Below are 17,998 nucleotides of genomic sequence, written 5' to 3'. Positions count from 1 at the left end.
TAGATCAGAAGTGTAGCATTTGATCTGCATATGACATCAGTTAAAGAAAACTTACAAGTTTAAATAAAGTTAAGAGTTTACAAACCTTACAAAAGTTTAAATAAATGTATTATTATTTAACCCATTAAATTAATAACTTTCAACAGCTATTATCCCTAGCATCCCTTTTTCCTCTTAGCTATTATATTTCGGCTTACTTTTATTGCTCTTCCTTAGCTTTTTTCTCTTTTTATTTGTTTTGTTATTTTGTCTTTCAGTGTTACTTAAAATTAGCAAATTTTAAAAAGTGCCTCTTTTCATTTGCAAATAACTTTGCTATTCTTTGTACCAGAAACATAATTTTAGTATCATTTTAAATTAGAGAAATTATAGCATAAACGTATACTCATTTATTTACAACAAAACTACTTAACAAAAGGTAAAAATATATATATATATTTTAAATAAAAGTGTGGGCTTTAAAAACAAAAGAAAACATTTATACTCACCTAGGTGGATGCAGTATCTATCCGATGCTTCACCTGTCCCCTGCAGGCTCTGCACTGAGAACTCAGTGATCAAACATAGCTGATCGCTAAGTTCTCCCCTCTGCTCTGAGCAGAGAGCTTTGACTGTCAGTCACCGGTTCTCTGCTCTGCCCCCCAGTTCTCACTGGAGTGCTGGGCTGTGGAGGGGGCAGGGGAGGGGTAAAAAACACCATTAAAAGAAAAGTAGTTGTGTGATAATAGGTATTCAAGACATTCCAAAATTAATTCCCTCTGTATGGGGGAATATAGTCCACACAAATCTAAAAAGAAGGAAACAGCCCTAAGCCCCAAAGTATGGGGGATGGATGAATATAGGCTCGCCACATCACATGTGACCCACCTATCTCCATCCCTCCATTTAGCATCCCGATACAAGTTCAACAAATGGTTGGTATCACAAAGGTAGCTGGGGAGTCCCAACACTATAGGTTGTAGTTGGAAATCCAACCATTGTCCAATCCTTTCGTTCAGGGACCCAATACCGGCTACAATGGGTCTACCCGTTAAGGGGTCCAACCCCTTATGTGTCTTAGGTAGATGGTAAAATATCGGGATAACAGGAGACTCTGGAACCAGTGCTTCACTTTCATGTTTGGATAGAATAGCCAATCGGACACCCTTCTGGATCAGTGAAGTGAGTACACATTTATACTCCTTGGTAGGATCCCTTTTCAGTTTAAGGTAAGTACTGTCATCTGACAGCTGTCTAAGAGCCTCACGTCTGTATGTGTCGGCGTCCTGGACAACAACCAAGCCTCCTTTATCCAAATTTTTAATAACAATAGAATCATCCTCACTAAGTATCCTAAGATCCTATGTCTCTCAGTGGGGCTAAGATTATCCACTGGGACAGCGACACCAGATGTTGTATGCATGGCCGATCTGGTTAATTTTTTGAAAGTGATCCATTTCCTTGCCCCTACCATGAATGGGATAAAAATCTGACCTATATCTTAAAAGAAACAGGGACCAAAGATCCTTGTTCATTCTCCTCCTCAAGACGAGATACCATAGCTAAATCAGCCAAATCACAGATATTACATTGGTCCAAAAATGTATTTGTTTGGACCTCTTGTACAAAATGCATTTCAATATCATATGTAAAGTCTTTTATTTGCGTACACGTATTTCTAATGGTTTGAATTTTGAATAGGATCTTGCCCATTTTTATGAGTGACTTCCTTGCCCAGCCATGGCCCTACCCTCTCTGATGTGATTATGTTTTACCAGCTTTTTGAATATACTGTAGGTGTTTATTTGACTACATGCATTTATTTGGTGCTGATATTTTTTTTATTATTTTCTGTGTCTCTGCCCATTCCATTATTAGCCTTTTTGGTCTTTATTACATCTGGGATGGTGAGGATAGGACAGAGACTTTGTCATTGATCTGAGACATATTTATTTTTATAATTTGTATATCTTTTTATTTGGGATGGATCCAATATACACACATTTATACATGATGTGGTGTTTTCTTCATGGTATTTTATTTTTCGTTTCTTCTTCCCATCCATTCTTTACAGCTTTATTTAAATTTTTGACATTTCCATTGTGCGTCGCAGGAATTCTTGCACATATCCTGTGGTTGGTGGGTTGGATTTTATGCGTTGCACTTTGGGGATGTTAAAATTGTTAGTTGCAGACCTGTCTTTACCTTTAAATCGGTTTGGTGTAGCAAGAGGTGGACCCAGTGTTGATTAGGAGGAACAGCTGTTGCTGCTGCTTAATACCAACACTTTGTACATGGGTCCACTGGGTAATGAATAAGTGCTGTGTTTAGCGTGAAACACGTTTACCTGCCAGTCCCCCACAGTATTTTCACTGATTGGTTTTATCTTGGTTCAATAAAGTGGATTGTTTGGAGTGGAGCCGATTAGACGTCCTTTGTTCTCATCTATGCAGCACAACAGCTGGGCTAGCACCTACAGGAGGAGTTGTGCTTGGATATTGGGAATCCCTCTACTTTGAGCAGCAGTAATACATTCAGCCAAAAAAAAGCTGTGCCTGTACTTCTTCAATGTAGTTTGGTCTATAGATTACATAGAAAATAAAATCATTTTTGCAAGACAGTATTGCCAAATATTACCAAATATATAGGTCTATTGTGGAAATGCAGACATTGATCCCAAAAATTGGTCCCAAAAGAGTACAAAGAGGTTAAAGGGATAAAACATAAAGAATGTGCAAGTATTACAGAGATGTACTGCATATGTTTTTTTGCCCTGACATACATTTCAAGCAGAGCAATAAGGGGCCATATTTGTTGCTACATCATAAAACAGTCTAGAAATAAAAATTAAATAAAGTTAACACTTTGGGTTTATAAAATGAACTAGAAACAATAATGCAAATAATTAAAATTTTACATATTGATTTAAAGAACAAAAGGCAAAACTTTTTTTTTTTCATTTTGGATAGCGGAAGGGAGGATATTATCCACTGTAACTTTTGTATGCCATTTGTGTCCCATTGGGGAGATTTACGTTCACTTCCTGTCCCACAGCCAAACAGGAAGTGAAAGGAAATATCTGCAAGGGACACATGGAGAGAGTGAATCTCCCTTAGTGAAACGGGGGCAGAAGTAGCAATAAAAATTGACAAGTGTTCTAATCCCTCTCCACTCTGTCCATAACTTACATTTTGCCTTTATTTATACTTAATAAACATTTGACAGATCCTCTTTAGATATAGGGGGCAACATTTGTATCAAGGTCCACTGCCTCCTTGTCTGCCTGTGCTGAAATATGAGCATTTACTAGATACAGTGTGTCTCAATTGAGTCTGAAGGAGGACCAGTCTATGATAGTTTGTACTATTCTGATTTTCTAAGGTATCTACATAGTTTAAAATATTTCACAGTTGTAATTGTACTGTGCATATTTGAATCTGATTGGTTACTTAGATGAGATGTTCTGTGTCCAATCTTCCTGACATGTTTGAATACATAAGGTTCTGTGTATCACATTAATAATAAGGGTATCTGAGGTAATTGTGCATTAGTTAAAGTATAATTTGCATGTGATATCTGCTTTTCATATTTGTGATATTCATCGCCGCAGTCCAGCTATAAGTCGCTGATCACCGCCATTACTAGTGAAAAAAAAAAAAATACAGTATATATACCGTCATTTGTAAACACTGTAACTTTCACGAAAACCAATTATTTTACACGTATTGGGATTTTTTTTAGCAAAGACATGTAGCAGAATACATTTTGGCCAAAAATTTATGACGAAATTTGATTTTTTTTTTTTATTTTTTTACTGGACACGTTTAATAGCAGAAAGCCAAAAACAAAATATATATATATATATATATATATATATATTTTAAATTGTTGGTCTTTTTCTGTTTATAGAGCAAAAAATAAAAAATGCAGAGTCAATCAAATACCACTGAAAGAAAGCTCTATTTGTGGGGAAAAAAGGACACAAATTTAATTTGGGTGCAGCGTTGTATAACTGCGCAATTGTCAGTTAAAATAAAGCAGCGCCATATCACAAAAAATGGCCTTGTCAGGAAGGAGGGTAAATCCTCTGGAGGCCAAGTGGTTAATAATGCATTATGTAAGTCAAAGGCACTCATATGAACTGACAAGTCATTTAGCCTCTATATTTACACATTCAACAATGTATTGTTTTCCACCAATTATAAGTGAAGTGATGTTCTAATGCAGTGGTTCTCAACCTGTGGGTCGCGACCCCTTTGGGGGTCGAACGACGCTTTCACAGGGGTCGCCTAAGACCATCGGAAAACACATATTTCCGATGGTCTTAGTAACCAAGACACTGCTCCTCTGTCTGTCTCCAGGTGTGGGCGGGATGCCGCCCCTGTCATCTGGCCACACCCCCGGGATCAATCCTCGCCGGTGATTGGCCGCCGAAACTGTAGCTCAGGAGAGGCACACAGGCGGCCAATCACCGGCGAGGAGGTGGAGCTTGGAGAGGAGGAGCCGAGCGGCACCACGAAGATCGAGAGAGTGAAGAGGAGCAGAGCGGCCGGAGAAGGAAGACAGCTTACCGGTAAGTGTCTGTACCATGGGAGAGGGAGGGAGGGAGCGAGCGAGCCCAGGCTGGAGCAGGGGTCAGCAAGGTAAGTATCATTGGTGTCAGTGGGAGGAATAGTGCCCAATCATTGGTGTCACTAATACCAACGATGGGGCACTATTCCTCCCACTGACACCAACGATGGGGCACTATTCCTCCCACTGACACCAATGATGGGGCACTATTCCTCCCACTGACACCAACGATGGGGCACTATTCCTCCCCCCACTGACACCAATGATGGGGCACTAATCCTCCCCCCCACTGACACCAATGATGAGGTACGATTCCTCCCCCACTGACACCAACAATGGGGCACTATTCCTCCCCCCACTGACACCAATGATGAGGTATGATTCCTCCCCCACTGACACCAACGATGGGGCACTATTCCTCCCCCCACTGACACCAATGATGGGGCACTATTCCCCTCACTGACACCAATGATGGGGCACTATTCCTCCCACTGACACCAATGATGGGGCACTATTCCTCCCACTGATACCAATGATGGGGCACTATTCCTCCCACTGACACCAATGTTGGGGCACTATTCCTCCCCCTGATACCAATGTTGGGGCACTATTCCTCCCACTGACACCAATGATGGGGCACTATTCCCCCCACTGACACCAATGATGGGGCACTATTCCTCCCACTGGCACCAATGATGAGGCACTATTCCTCCCACTGATACCAATGATGGGGCACTATTCCCCCCACTGACACCTATGATGGGGCACTATTCCTCCCACTGGCACCAATCATGGGGCACTATTCCCCCCACTGGCACCAATGATGGGGCACTATTCCCCCCACTGACACCTATGATGGGACACTATTCCTCCCACTGACACCAATGATGGGGCACTATTCCTCCCACTGACACCAATGATGGGGCACTATTCCTCCCACTGACACCAATGATGGGGCACTATTCCTCCCACTGACACCAATGATGGGGCACTATTCCTCCCACTGATACCAATGATGGGGCACTATTCCTCCCACTGACACCAATGATGGGGCACTATTCCTCCCACTGACACCAATGATGGGGCACTATTCCTCCCACTGACACCAATGTTGGGGCACTATTCCTCCCACTGATACCAGTGATGGGACACTTTTCCTCCCACTGACACCAGTGATGGGACACTATTCCTCCCACTGACACCAGTGATGGGGCACTATTCCTCCCACTGACACCAGTGATGGGGCACTATTCCCCCCACTGACACCAGTGATGGGGCACTATTACTCCCACTGACACCAATGATGGGGCACTATTCCCCCCACTGACACCAATGATGGGGCACTATTCCTCCCACTGACACCAATGATGGGACACTATTCCTCCCACTGATACCAATGATGGGACACTATTCCTCCCACTGATACCAATGATGGGGCACCAATGATGGGGGCACCAATGATGGGGCACTATTCCCCCCACTGACACCAATGATGGGGCACTATTCCCCCCACTGACACCAATGATGGGGCACTATTCCTCCCACTGGCACCAATGATGGGGCACTATTCCCCCCACTAACACCTATGATGGGGCACTATTCCTCCCTCTGGCACCAATGATGGGGCACTATTCCTCCCACTGGCACCAATGATGGGGCACTATTCCCCCCACTGACACCAATGATGGGGCACTATTCCTCCCACTGACACCAATGATGGGGCACTATTCCTCCCACTGACACCAATGATGGGGCACTATTCCTCCCACTGACACCAATGATGGGGCACTATTCCCCCCACTGACACCAATGATGGGGCACTATTCCCCCCACTGACACCAATGATGGGGCACTATTCCCCCCACTGACACCAATGATGGGGCACTATTCCCCCCACTGACACCTATGATGGGGCACTATTCCTCCCACTGATACCAATGATGGGGCACTATTCCTCCCATTGACATCAGTGATGGGACACTATTCCTCCCACTGACACCAATGACGTGGCACTATTCCTCCCACTGACACCAATGACGGGCACTATTCCCCCCACTGACACCAATGTTGGGCCACTATTCCCCCCACTGACACCTATGATGGGGCACTATTCCTCCCACTGATACCAATGATGGGGCACTATTCCTCCCATTGACATCAGTGATGGGACACTATTTCTCCCACTGACACCAATGACGTGGCACTACTCCTCCCGCTGCAAAATTATAGTTATGAAGTAGCAACGAAAATAATTTTATGGTTGGGGGTCACCACAACATGAGGAACTGTATTAAGGGGTCGCGGCATTAGGAAGGTTGAGAACCACTGTTCTAATGTATTATCATTGTCATTTGTATACTACATTTACTCAGACAATAAACACTGAATCCTGAAGAGACATAACATATCAGTAAATGGTTACAACTAATCTAACTAAGATATTACATAACTAAACTGACCCTCTCTATCCACTTTCTTATCATTATATCAGCAAAACTGCACCATTTTTCTTCGTTTATAACCACCAACATAAGGAGCATTCTTCCCACTGGCCCCAATAAACTGACTTTAGCAGGGGTTACATGAGACTTAAAAATTATTTTAAATGTTCCTCCAGGGTAAAAGTTTTGGGAAAGGATGACCTAGAGTTTAATTTTTCTTACCTATATGGGTATAATGGCAGTTGAGAACTTTTTGTTTACTAATGGCAGCAAATGCAGTTGTTCTTCCAGCCCCAGTAATATAGTACTGTTTGGTGAATGAAGAGCTGGTGACACATAAATCCTCAATCAGACATGGCCATAGAATAACATTTTTCTTTTCATCTCAAATTAGTAGATATAATCTCCATTGCATGCCTGAGAACAACCTGTTTTTATAAACTTGGCTTTATCTTAAATAAATAGAAAATTGAATGTTTTACTTGGGTCAAATCTTTGGCACTCTGCTCTATATCACTCAAAATATCTTACTTAGATGTAGACGGAGAAACTCTGTATTGCTTTATTTAAGATGTGAAGAATATATTTTGTGGATGAGGACATGGAGTTCAAGACACTTCAGAGTCCCAATGCACATCTACTGCTGCCAAAGCAAACTGGCTTTGTATTACGGATTGATGGGAAATTATTGTTTTTATAGACACACATGAAAAGGATCAACTTTATGTATTCTTTTCAGTGCGTGTTACTGTTTTAAAAAACGTGTTGCACAATTAATTTGATTAATACGTATGCATGGTCCAGGGGAAAACAAGGAACCTTTAGCCTGGTGGACAAACACAACCAACTGAGTTTTGTGGCTGTAATAAAGTGTACTAAAGTGTACTATGCAAATGCCTTATTGATAGATGAGCATCATTGGCTATGGATCCTGCTCTGATCAATGACTGATTTGATTAGTGTCTCTACTTTGGGCCACTAGCCCATCAAACCTTATTAGTACTGGCCCAGAAATGAATGCCTTCCTGTCACCCAGTCCAGTCCTCCACTGATATGGTTATGCCTTACTGATCCTCCTATCAGGGCTGGACAAGGGATGGGAAGAAGGGGCGGCTGCCCTGGGCACAATGGTTTGCTGTAGGGATAGGGGCACCTTGCTTCTGTTACAAGGCTGACAGGAGTAGTGACAGTGGAAGTGATTTTGACAAGCGAGTGACTGCAGTGTATAGGATCCCCTAAGCTTGAACATCAAGAACCAGGTGGGCGCAGTTTGCCCTAGGCGCTGGGCACTGCCTCCTATCCCATTGCTGCAAGGCTCCCAGATAGTCTTCTCTCTATGATTAAAATCATCGAAAGTGCAAAAAATATCAGAGGTGAGGAATCAGGCTGGGTGTGTACTCCACTTGTAAAGATAATGTTTATTGTATGTTGGTGTTTTTGGGGTGTGACTTTCCTTATATAAGGATCTGTCTGAAGGCATAAGGTTCTCTGCATTCCCTAATAGGATGTAATAATCATAATGTTCCTTGCACCCAAACACTCTTAAAGTTGCTAGATTATTCAGGAGCTGTGGTTTTCTTAAATAAAATGTTTTAACCAATTTAATAATGTAATTTGGTTATACTGTAATGTAAAGTTTGAGTTTTATTTTTGGCTCCACTTTGAAAGGTAATTCACCTCATACATTCAAGGTTTGGATAATTGTGGGATTCAGTACTCAGATCTATACCTTCATTGGTAGGATCTGTCCACCAAAATTGCTAGATCTGTTTATATCTACTTTAAGGTAAACTTTTTTATTGACATGGTTGGTTTACATTAAGCAAAGCTTTGCTAGTATAGCAGTATTGTAATGAAGCATATGGCTTTTAAGAAAGTCATAGTTTTTATGTTGGTTGGATATGCAGGCAAACTGTTTCTGGCAAATGGTTTTTTCTTAATGATTATCCCATTAAAGAGTATCTATACCTCAAAACAAATATGTCATTTATTGCAGCTTACTACTCCTTAGTGTGGTGGCTACATTACTTTTCATTGTTCAAGCTTATTTTGCACCATTTTCACCCAGTGATCCTGCAAGTAACATATTTCCTTTCCCTTGGTGTCTACATCACTCTTTCACTGTATCTATGGAGGGAGCCATGGTTGTCACCCAGGCTGCCCTCCTGATACAGACTACTATATTTTCTTATCTCTTCATCTCCATAACATGGAGGGTGGGGCAATTGATAGTTTACAAAACATACGGTAGCTAGAATAGTATCATATTCTTCAGTGTAGCTCACAGGAAGTGGCAGGCACACTGCATTTCTGGTAAGATCAACTGGTATTTTCTTTATTTGCTGAATATATTCTTAGCTTGAAAAAAGAAAGCTAAGGTTTATTTATCTCTAAACACGTAAAGGTCGTTTACACATCTATACAGACCATCCAAGTGCGGATGTTCATGCCTTGGAAGAAAAAGATGGTAAAGCAGGCATCTCCAATACAACCAACCAATACAGTTGAAACTGAATGCTATAATATGATATATAAATCTCAAGTGACAGTACATGAATGTGCCAAACTCTGAAGCTGGCCATAGATGTATATATATATTTTTTTTGATCAGCCAGCCGATCAAAAAAAACTGAATGGATTTCCCCATTTTTGGTGTCCACACCTGGTCGGTAATCATTGGCAGGGGGGGGGACATATAAGCCAGCCTTTCTGTGACCTTGCAAGTATATGGTATGAAAGAGGGTTTTAGGATGGTTAATTTTTGTGTTTAGTTGAATGCTTTTTTTGTTCCTCCTTTGTTCCTTTTTTGTTTTTAACTTGAAGGTCCTTATGACTGTGTGGTGGGGTTTCTCTTGCATCTTTTAAAAAGTGTTTTGTTGCTGACTTTTATTGTTGGATTCCCTGAGGTGAATAAGCTTGCCAATAAGGGGTTTTGGGTTCTACAGTTTAGGTTTTAGATATTTTACCTAGTTGGATATAGGGACATATATATATGTATGTATACATATATGTGTGTATCCAATTTTATATGCTTTTTTTTTGTTATATTGATATGTTTGTTAGTATGGAGGTCTACCTTTTTTGGGTTAAAACCTTTTCCCTCTTTTGGCTCATCTGGGACTCTTTTGAGGATATAGAAGTGGATGCTTGTTTGCTGAGTTTTCCATATAGCAAGACACACCTGGTAAGAACAGCCTCGGTGGGTTAACCACATAGAAACCTATATTTGGTAGACATTGATTTTGTATGCATTGTATGGATGATTCTGTCATTACTTTTTGCAATTCTGTAAAGTTAAAATTGCTTATTGTTTGTATTTAATATTCTAGTGGTAATTACAGGCAACTACTTGTAAATCTCCTGAAGAAGCCAGAAACTTGGCGAAACATGTCGAGTTGGAATTGTTGCATTGTGAACTTCAAACCATATGAAGTATTATGTTGGTTCTGTGATGTAGTTTTTTTTCTGTTAATATGGAATAAAGCTTTGTATTGATTTTAGTACATATTAAGTGTGAAATTTGTTGAGCACCAAAAAAGTCCCTTTTTTTTCTCATATAAAACTGTCCTGGAATGTTTAGTTGTTACAGAATAAAGGAATCATACAAAATACTCACTGGAGATGAGATGCCAGAATCACAGCTTTGCTGCAGAGTTCTTCTTTTACTTGACAGAATTGGTAAAGGTGTGTTAGTTTCACTGAGATCAGAGCAGTGTGATGAGTAGGATTTAGAAAAGCTGTTGCTGCTCGTGTTCACACCTGAGGAGCTAAAGGGATAATATTTTAAACAGAGCATGGAAATCACAAGCTGTGCTTCATTTGGCCTTATATTCTTAGCACACTGATTTGTTTCACAAACAGATGCCATCCTTTTGTTAATACGCAGAAACTCGTTGCTTAAAAGTTAGTTTGGATTATGAAATGCTGTTGAATATGGAAATGGCTGATGGCTGTAAGCTGTTACTCTATCTTTTTTAGTGTCACTGCACATGAAAATACGGTCTTGGTCTATGGCTTTAGGCCTTGTTTTGTGTGGCTTTTAAATACTCCTAAAGAGAGAGAGCAATGAAAATTACTTAACCTGTTGGGTGCTGCAGGGGACAAACAGCAAAACAAAGCCTTTGCTAAAAGCTTGTGTGTGTTGACTCAGTTTGGCTCACTCCAAAACAAAGTACCCATTTAAATTATAACCATCAATCTCTGCGTCCCCGAGAAGCCCATAGGATCCTAAGCCCAGTTTTTACACAGAACCTCGACTGTGAATCTTAACTTCTTTCCAAGTCGAGATTAACTCCAGTCCCTCTTTCATTAAGCCCTCCACTTGTCACTCAACTGTTAAATGCCCCCATAGCTCCTAAAGTTTCTGGCAGTTGAATAATAGGAGTGGGGCTTAGAATATGATGGATGGGCCTAAATCTCAACTCATAGAGAAGTTAAAGCCCCATGTTCAGATTCACTTTAATGCTTTTATACTGTCCTATTTAATCAGCCCAACTGATTCTCTTTCATAATTACTAGAGCCATAATGTGGATGTGTGTAGCTAAATGTCCTACTGAGAAGAGCAGGTGGCAAAAGATATAACTATACTCAACTCTGGGCGATCTCGCCCTCTGAATCAAACAGCTCTAGCATAGTAATAGGTAAGTTCAATTTTCTATGGAGAAAATGATAAAATTGGTTGCAGAGTATTTCAAACATGTGACAAGATGCAATGAGTCTTTAATACACCAGAAGGTACTGGCTATCTAGCTGCTATTAGCTTTTACACAGCCCATTAGTTGAAAGTGATGAAACCAGGGGCGGACTGGCAACTCATGGGGCCCCCGGGCAATAGGGGATCATGGGGCCCCCGTGTCCTTGCCAAAACTCAAAAAAGCCTATGAAAAAGGTACCAGGGGCATCTCATGGGGCCCCCTACTGACCCCGGGTCCTCGGGCAGTGCCCGAGTTTCCAATTGGTCAGTCTGCCCCTGGATGAAACTCATAACACTTGTATTTACTAGGCTGCTTACAAGGACCCTTACTTCAGTACAAAAATGAGGGGAACTTTTCCTCTTCTTTCATTGGCAATTCAAACTTCTCAACAGAATAAATACTGAGTATGTATTAGGCAGACCAAACACACCACTGTGGACATGTGCCCTTTGCTTTCACAGGTAACGAGACACCTTTGCATCCGCTATCACTTTTATACTCATATATTTTTAGATTTACCTATGAAAGTAAAACTGACTTTATTTGGTCCCATTTGTTACATGTTTTGGCCCTTTCCCCTTCCTTCTCCTTGTGCATTGAATTAACCTGTGCTGTCCCAGGTGCCTGCCTACCTCAAGATTCCAGGCTTGAGTATGGAAGGTCGGTGTAGTAATGGCACCATAAGTTGGATACATGATGTCAGAGCTGGAGAAGTGCCTTTCTAAAGTAAACATATTAGGCTAAGTGCCCTGAGTTGGGCTAAGAAGGAGTTGAAAGGATAAAAGGGATAAGAGATATGGGCAGGCAACCACTAATCTAGAGACAGCAGGTGCTTACAGGAGTAAAAATAAAGTTTACTTTTTTTTGTATTGTTGTTATTTCTGTGTATAATGTGAAGTTTCGGTTGCTTTTCTTTATAATGTGAGGCATGATAAAGCTCTATTTTACTGTGCTTTGTAATGCACCGTGTAGATATGCAGACAGTTACAGGCTGCTGGGAAGGGGTTAACTGTGTTCAGGGGCGGACTGACCATTTGGAAACTCGGGCACTGCCCAAGGGCCCAGGGTCAGTAGGGGGCCCCATGAGATGCCCCTATTGCCCGGGGGCCTCATGAGTTGTCAGTCCTCCCCTGACTGTGCCTAGATGCTTTTCCCAGTTTTTCTAAGTCCTACCCCATGCTGTAAGTCACATAAATATCAGGGGAGGGCTCAGAGCTCTTTCTCTCTTCCAACTGGGATTTACAGAGGAAGATCTGCTGCAACATGTAGTCCTAGTGAAGCATGTGGCCCTCTTCTGGGCCACCCTGCTGGGGTTCTCTCTAAACTAGGAACCTTCTAGCTTTGGACTCTGCTCTCTGGAAAGGTATGAGCTTGGGCCATCTGCATTAGTTAGTTAGGGCTGGACACTTTTATGTTTGCTGTGTTGCTGAATCTCCAGTAAAACTGTTAACCCTTTCAAACTTGGTGTAAAGTTACTACAAAGGAGTGCATGATGGTATATGGTGTATTGCAAAGAACACGGCCTGTTACACACACACACACGGGATGAAGAGGAGGACATGTAGTTTAATACAAGTAAATGATATTGCAGGCAGACAGCGAGAGCATATTACTTAGGGCAGCACAGTGGCTAAATGGTTAGCACTTCTGCCTGGCAGTACTAGGGTCATTGGTTCGAATCCCAACCACAGCACCACCTGCCTGGAGTTTGCATTTTCTCCCTGTGCCTGCGTGGGTTTCCTCCGGGTACTCCGGTTTCCTCCCACACTCCAAAGACATGATGGTAGGTGAATTGAATCCTGTCTAAATTGGCCCTAGTATGTGTATGTATGAATGTGAGTTAGGGACCTTAGATTGTACGCCCCTTGAGGGTTAGGGACTGATGTAAACATACAATATATATGTAAAGCATTGTGTAAATTGATGGCGCTATAAGTACCTGACATACTAGCAGGAGTGCATAGTCAGGGGAATGGATCGATGTTACCCTCTTGAGCGGTTAATGCCCCAGCTAAGTGGGACTGCATCCACGTGGCAGAGACCTCAGGGACCTAGCCGCAGGTACGGTAGAAGTTAACCAAGTTGAGTTGTGCATGCCGGAGGTTCATGCAGTGTCATGGTGAAACCTGTATTCCATCACTGGAAGCGAGGTGATTGGAAAGCTAGACTGGTGGGACAGAACACAAGCTCAGTGGTGTTACCTTCAGAATGTCACATTCCAAGCACAAGTGTATGTATCATGGGACAGTGTAGGGTGTGTAGCAAAGCCTCAGGTATGATATAGATGCAGCGGGTGTATGGATCACTTCTATGTCAGGGTGCTGCCTTAATGTTGAATCTTACATGAAGCAGCTCCACCTGGTTGCTGGCATTGGTGAGCACGTACACCAGAGGAAACGAGAGAATAAAGAGTGAGCTGGTCCCTGCCCACAAAAGTGTTGTGGCACAGCTGAGTTGTTGTTAGCCTGTCAGATTCTGTCAGAGTTCACTGTCAGTAAAGTATCAACTTTGTGGGGTGTACTGAAAATGTTTTAGACAAATTTATTGGCACAATTGCCTGCATATTGCCACAATTCTCACTTATTCCCTGCCTATCACCATATTGGTCCATGTACTGCTTATGCATTGCCAGATTTGCCCCAAAAATCTCATATTTTTTGTACTCTGTAAATATTAGTATAGAATCCAACAGACATGCAGACACAAATGTTGAGTTTATATATTTTGGTCTGCCAATGTTCTAATTGCGTATTACCAGAATGGCCTATTTGTATTGCCACAATTCTCAGTTATTATTCATGTATTGTCTTGATGGTCCATGTATTGCCAAAATTGCCCATGAGCTATTTTTGATTTAATAGAGTTGGCCATGTATTGCAGAGTTTAGTACTGTGCTATGGGTATCTGTGCTAGTGTATGGTCAATAAAGCGTTGTTGGTTTTGAAGGCCAGATTGCCATTATTTGACCTCTCCTGAAATGACCTTTCACTTATAAGATGTGTTCTTAAAAAGACACACATTTTTGTTATGTGTCCAGTGTTTGACATTGAGCTGCTCGCAGTGCTCCCCAAAAAATGTTGCCTCTGCACTTTGGGCACTGCATTACTGTTCATTTTAAATACACACACTATACTTACATTAAGCTATACCCACTATTTCTGTGTACTAATTTATGGTGGGCACTCCTATATTCTCTGGTTGGTCCAAGATACTTCAGTCCATCTGCTTAGTCTATAAATATGCACTCATAATCAATGTGAGCATTTTAAAGAATAATTGTTTCCTGTAGGTGTAGTAACACTCTGGGGGAGAGTTACTAAAACGGGTTCACTTAAGACCTGGTGCAGGTGTGCATGGTAGCCGATCAGCTTTTACCTTCAGCTTGTTCAATCAAGTTTTTTCGGAATAAAACCCGGAAGCTGATTGGATCTATGCAGAGCTGCACCAGATTTTGCACTCTCCAGTTTTAGTAAATAACCCCCCCCCGTGTCTAGGTAAATGTTTTAGTTATAAAACCTAAAAAAAAAAGAAATTAGCCTTTAAATGAGAAGTTCTTTGTGCTGATGGCTGCTGATTTAGTTGAAGTACAAACTCTTGCGCCCTCTGACCCCCACCTTCCTTGCCCTTCATTTATTGATCTAATTTCGGTCATGGAAGTTATAGTAAAGCTTCTATGAATGGAGGAGGATTCGGAAAGGGCAGGCATAGTTGGTGCTTTTGATGAGTGCCTGTGGCAGGTCCAGACAATTGTATTTACCCCCTGCAGCATGGGAAGATTACAGCTGCAAGGGTATGGGGGTGGGTTAGAGGGAAGATGGCTTTGGATTTTAAATAAGAAATCGGGTCTAAGATCCATTCTTGATTCAGGTTATATATATGTTCTCAAGCTTGTGTCTGAAAAGGATTATCGTATGAAATGCCACATTACGGATTAAAAAGTGCATAAAGAACCAATGAAGGGAAGGATAAAATAGAATTCTCCTCAGGTGGCTCAAACATGACCTGTTTGAGTGCCATTTATGTTTTCTGCTCTGCTGTGCGTGTTTTGTTGTGTTTTTTTTTCATGAAAGGTAGAGCCCCAAAAAACCATACACAAGCAAAATGGAGAACAAATTGCTGGAGCTCTTGAAAAGGTTTGAACATCCTGCATCATCTTCCATTATGTGACTGCTGGGTGCAGGTGAAACTAAAGGACAGACAGCGATCTTTGATTTCTATTGAGTGACACCCACAGGAGTTACTTAGAAAGCCTTAAAAACAGATCAAAGCTTCACAGTCCACCTCAGCATGTCAAATTGCTGTTATCTGTCTATTTTTAAAAGTCTGTGTCCTGGCTGTGATGGATTACCAGTTTTAGTTTTCTGCGGGACAGCAAGGCATGGCTGGAAATATTTAATCTCTTGAAAAAAAAACTGAAATCTGTCTAATGATTGTGTTTATAGGCAGTAAAATCTTTTAAACAGCTTTAAAGCATAAGTCACTGTGCCTCACTATGTTGTATATCCTAATCATAAGCATCATAGAAGGTGGTCCTTTCACAATCTTAATGCTTTGTCCAGATGAAAGGGATATTCACATTTTCCCCTTCTTGCATGCCCTTCTTCTTCTGTAACGATTTTGTTAAAACAAAAGCAGTCAATCAGTTTCCTTAAGGAAAGGACTATTCTCTGTGATAATGGTGATTTCTAAATTACCTATAGAATTATCCAAAGCAAATTACCATATTTTTTTTGCATCTTTATCTATAACCAAATTTTATATATATATATAAACATCATAGTATGAGCAAATGCAAATAGCTAGTTATTCAGCACTATGTTATGTATATTAAAAATCCCTTCAAAAGCCAACCAAGTAAATTGCTTAATAAAAATAAATTAGTAATAAAGTGAATAAACTCTAATATTTTTCAAAAGTAGAACTACAGGCAAAACTTTTTTTTTTCATTTTCGATAGCGCAAGAGTGGAGCATAACTCCTGTCAGATTTTTTTTTTAACCATCTGTGTCCCAATGCCAAAATTTCCATTCACTTCCTGTCCCATAGTGAGAGGAAATCCCTGGAAATTAAGGGAATCCCTTGGGGACCACCAGGTCACCAGATATAGTGTCAACATTTTGGATTTCCCTTACTTTCATTTTTAATGGTAAGCAGGACAAATGGAGAGGATGAATCTCCTTAATGGAGGCACAAACAACAATAAACACTGACCCTCTGTACTCTCTCCATAACTAAAAAAAAAAGTTTTGCCTTTGCTTATACTTTAAATGTATACAAAGTGTGTGTGTATGTATATGTATATATATATATATATATATATATATATATATATATATATATATATATATGTGTGTTTGTGTGTTTTCTACTTTCCCACAAAGTGCAATGTGCTGTGCAAAAGTGGTCCTTCACCATCACACCAGAAAACTCATCAACTTTCCAGGACCACCCATAACAGGTAAGTCATACAGCTCTTGTGCTATAGGGGTCTCCACTATCAACTTCAAATCAGGTGTCTCTCCTCAATTTTCCATGACCAGCCTCTACAGGTAAGTCATACAGTGCTTGTAATACAAGGGTTTCCACCATCCATGTCAATCTCGGGCCAGGTATCTCTCCTCTCCTTACATCAATATACATATTTTGGAGGTATTACAGGGAAGACGAGGAAGGCTGCCATAGTGTAAAACCTTTAATATATATTAATATTCTTAAAAATCCTCTCTTATAAATGCCCACTTAAGTCTGATGCTATACCTTGCACCAAGTAAAACCGCTTATGAATAACATAGGGATAAACCAAGGTAAGTGTAACTGATGACATCACTTCCTGTTCTGTCTCAACATGTTTTGTCCTGACATTCTCAGGAGGTGCCTCTTGAGAACATCAGGACAACAAAATGCTTTGGGGAGGAGCAAGAGGTGATGCCATCATGCATGGTACCCATGGAAATTATGTAATTGCACACCCAGAAGGAAGACCGATTGCATAGAGTGCATGTTAACCACTTGCCCTCCAAAGGATTTAGCCCCCTTCCTGACCAGGCCATTTTTTTTACGATACGGTGCTGCGTTACTTTAACTGACAACTGAGCGGTCATACAACGCTGCACCCAAATGAAATATCAGCGACTTACAATGGGACTGCTGCAGGCATTCTGACACTGGGGGGGAACTGACCAACTGTCACTGACATCCCCAGTGACACTAATACTGTGATCAGTGCTAAAAGCACTGACACTGTACTAATGACACTGGGCAGGAAGGGGTTAACATGTGGGGCGATCAAAGAGTTAACTGCCTGTGTTTTAC

At 41.1% G+C, this 17,998-nt stretch overlaps 1 protein-coding gene across 1 annotated transcript in view; it reads right to left on the bottom strand.

The window, feature by feature from the left end:
• Window positions 1-17,998, bottom strand: part of LOC149463285 (acidic leucine-rich nuclear phosphoprotein 32-related protein-like) — a 41,441-nt gene that overhangs the window by 20,176 nt on the left and 3,267 nt on the right. The window contains exon 2 of the mRNA XM_089675675.1: window positions 10,609-10,759. Within this exon, the coding sequence (XP_089531801.1) occupies window positions 10,609-10,759 (151 nt within the window). The remainder of the gene's footprint in view (window positions 1-10,608; window positions 10,760-17,998) is intronic.

Source organism: Staurois parvus, unplaced genomic scaffold (genome assembly GCF_062004578.1).
Source record: "Staurois parvus isolate SC_StPar_1 unplaced genomic scaffold, SC_StPar_1.0 ptg000155l, whole genome shotgun sequence".
Taxonomy (NCBI): Eukaryota; Metazoa; Chordata; class Amphibia; order Anura; family Ranidae; genus Staurois; species Staurois parvus.
Note: the sequence above shows the minus strand (reverse complement) of the source record. Positions and strands in the feature narration are given on the sequence as shown.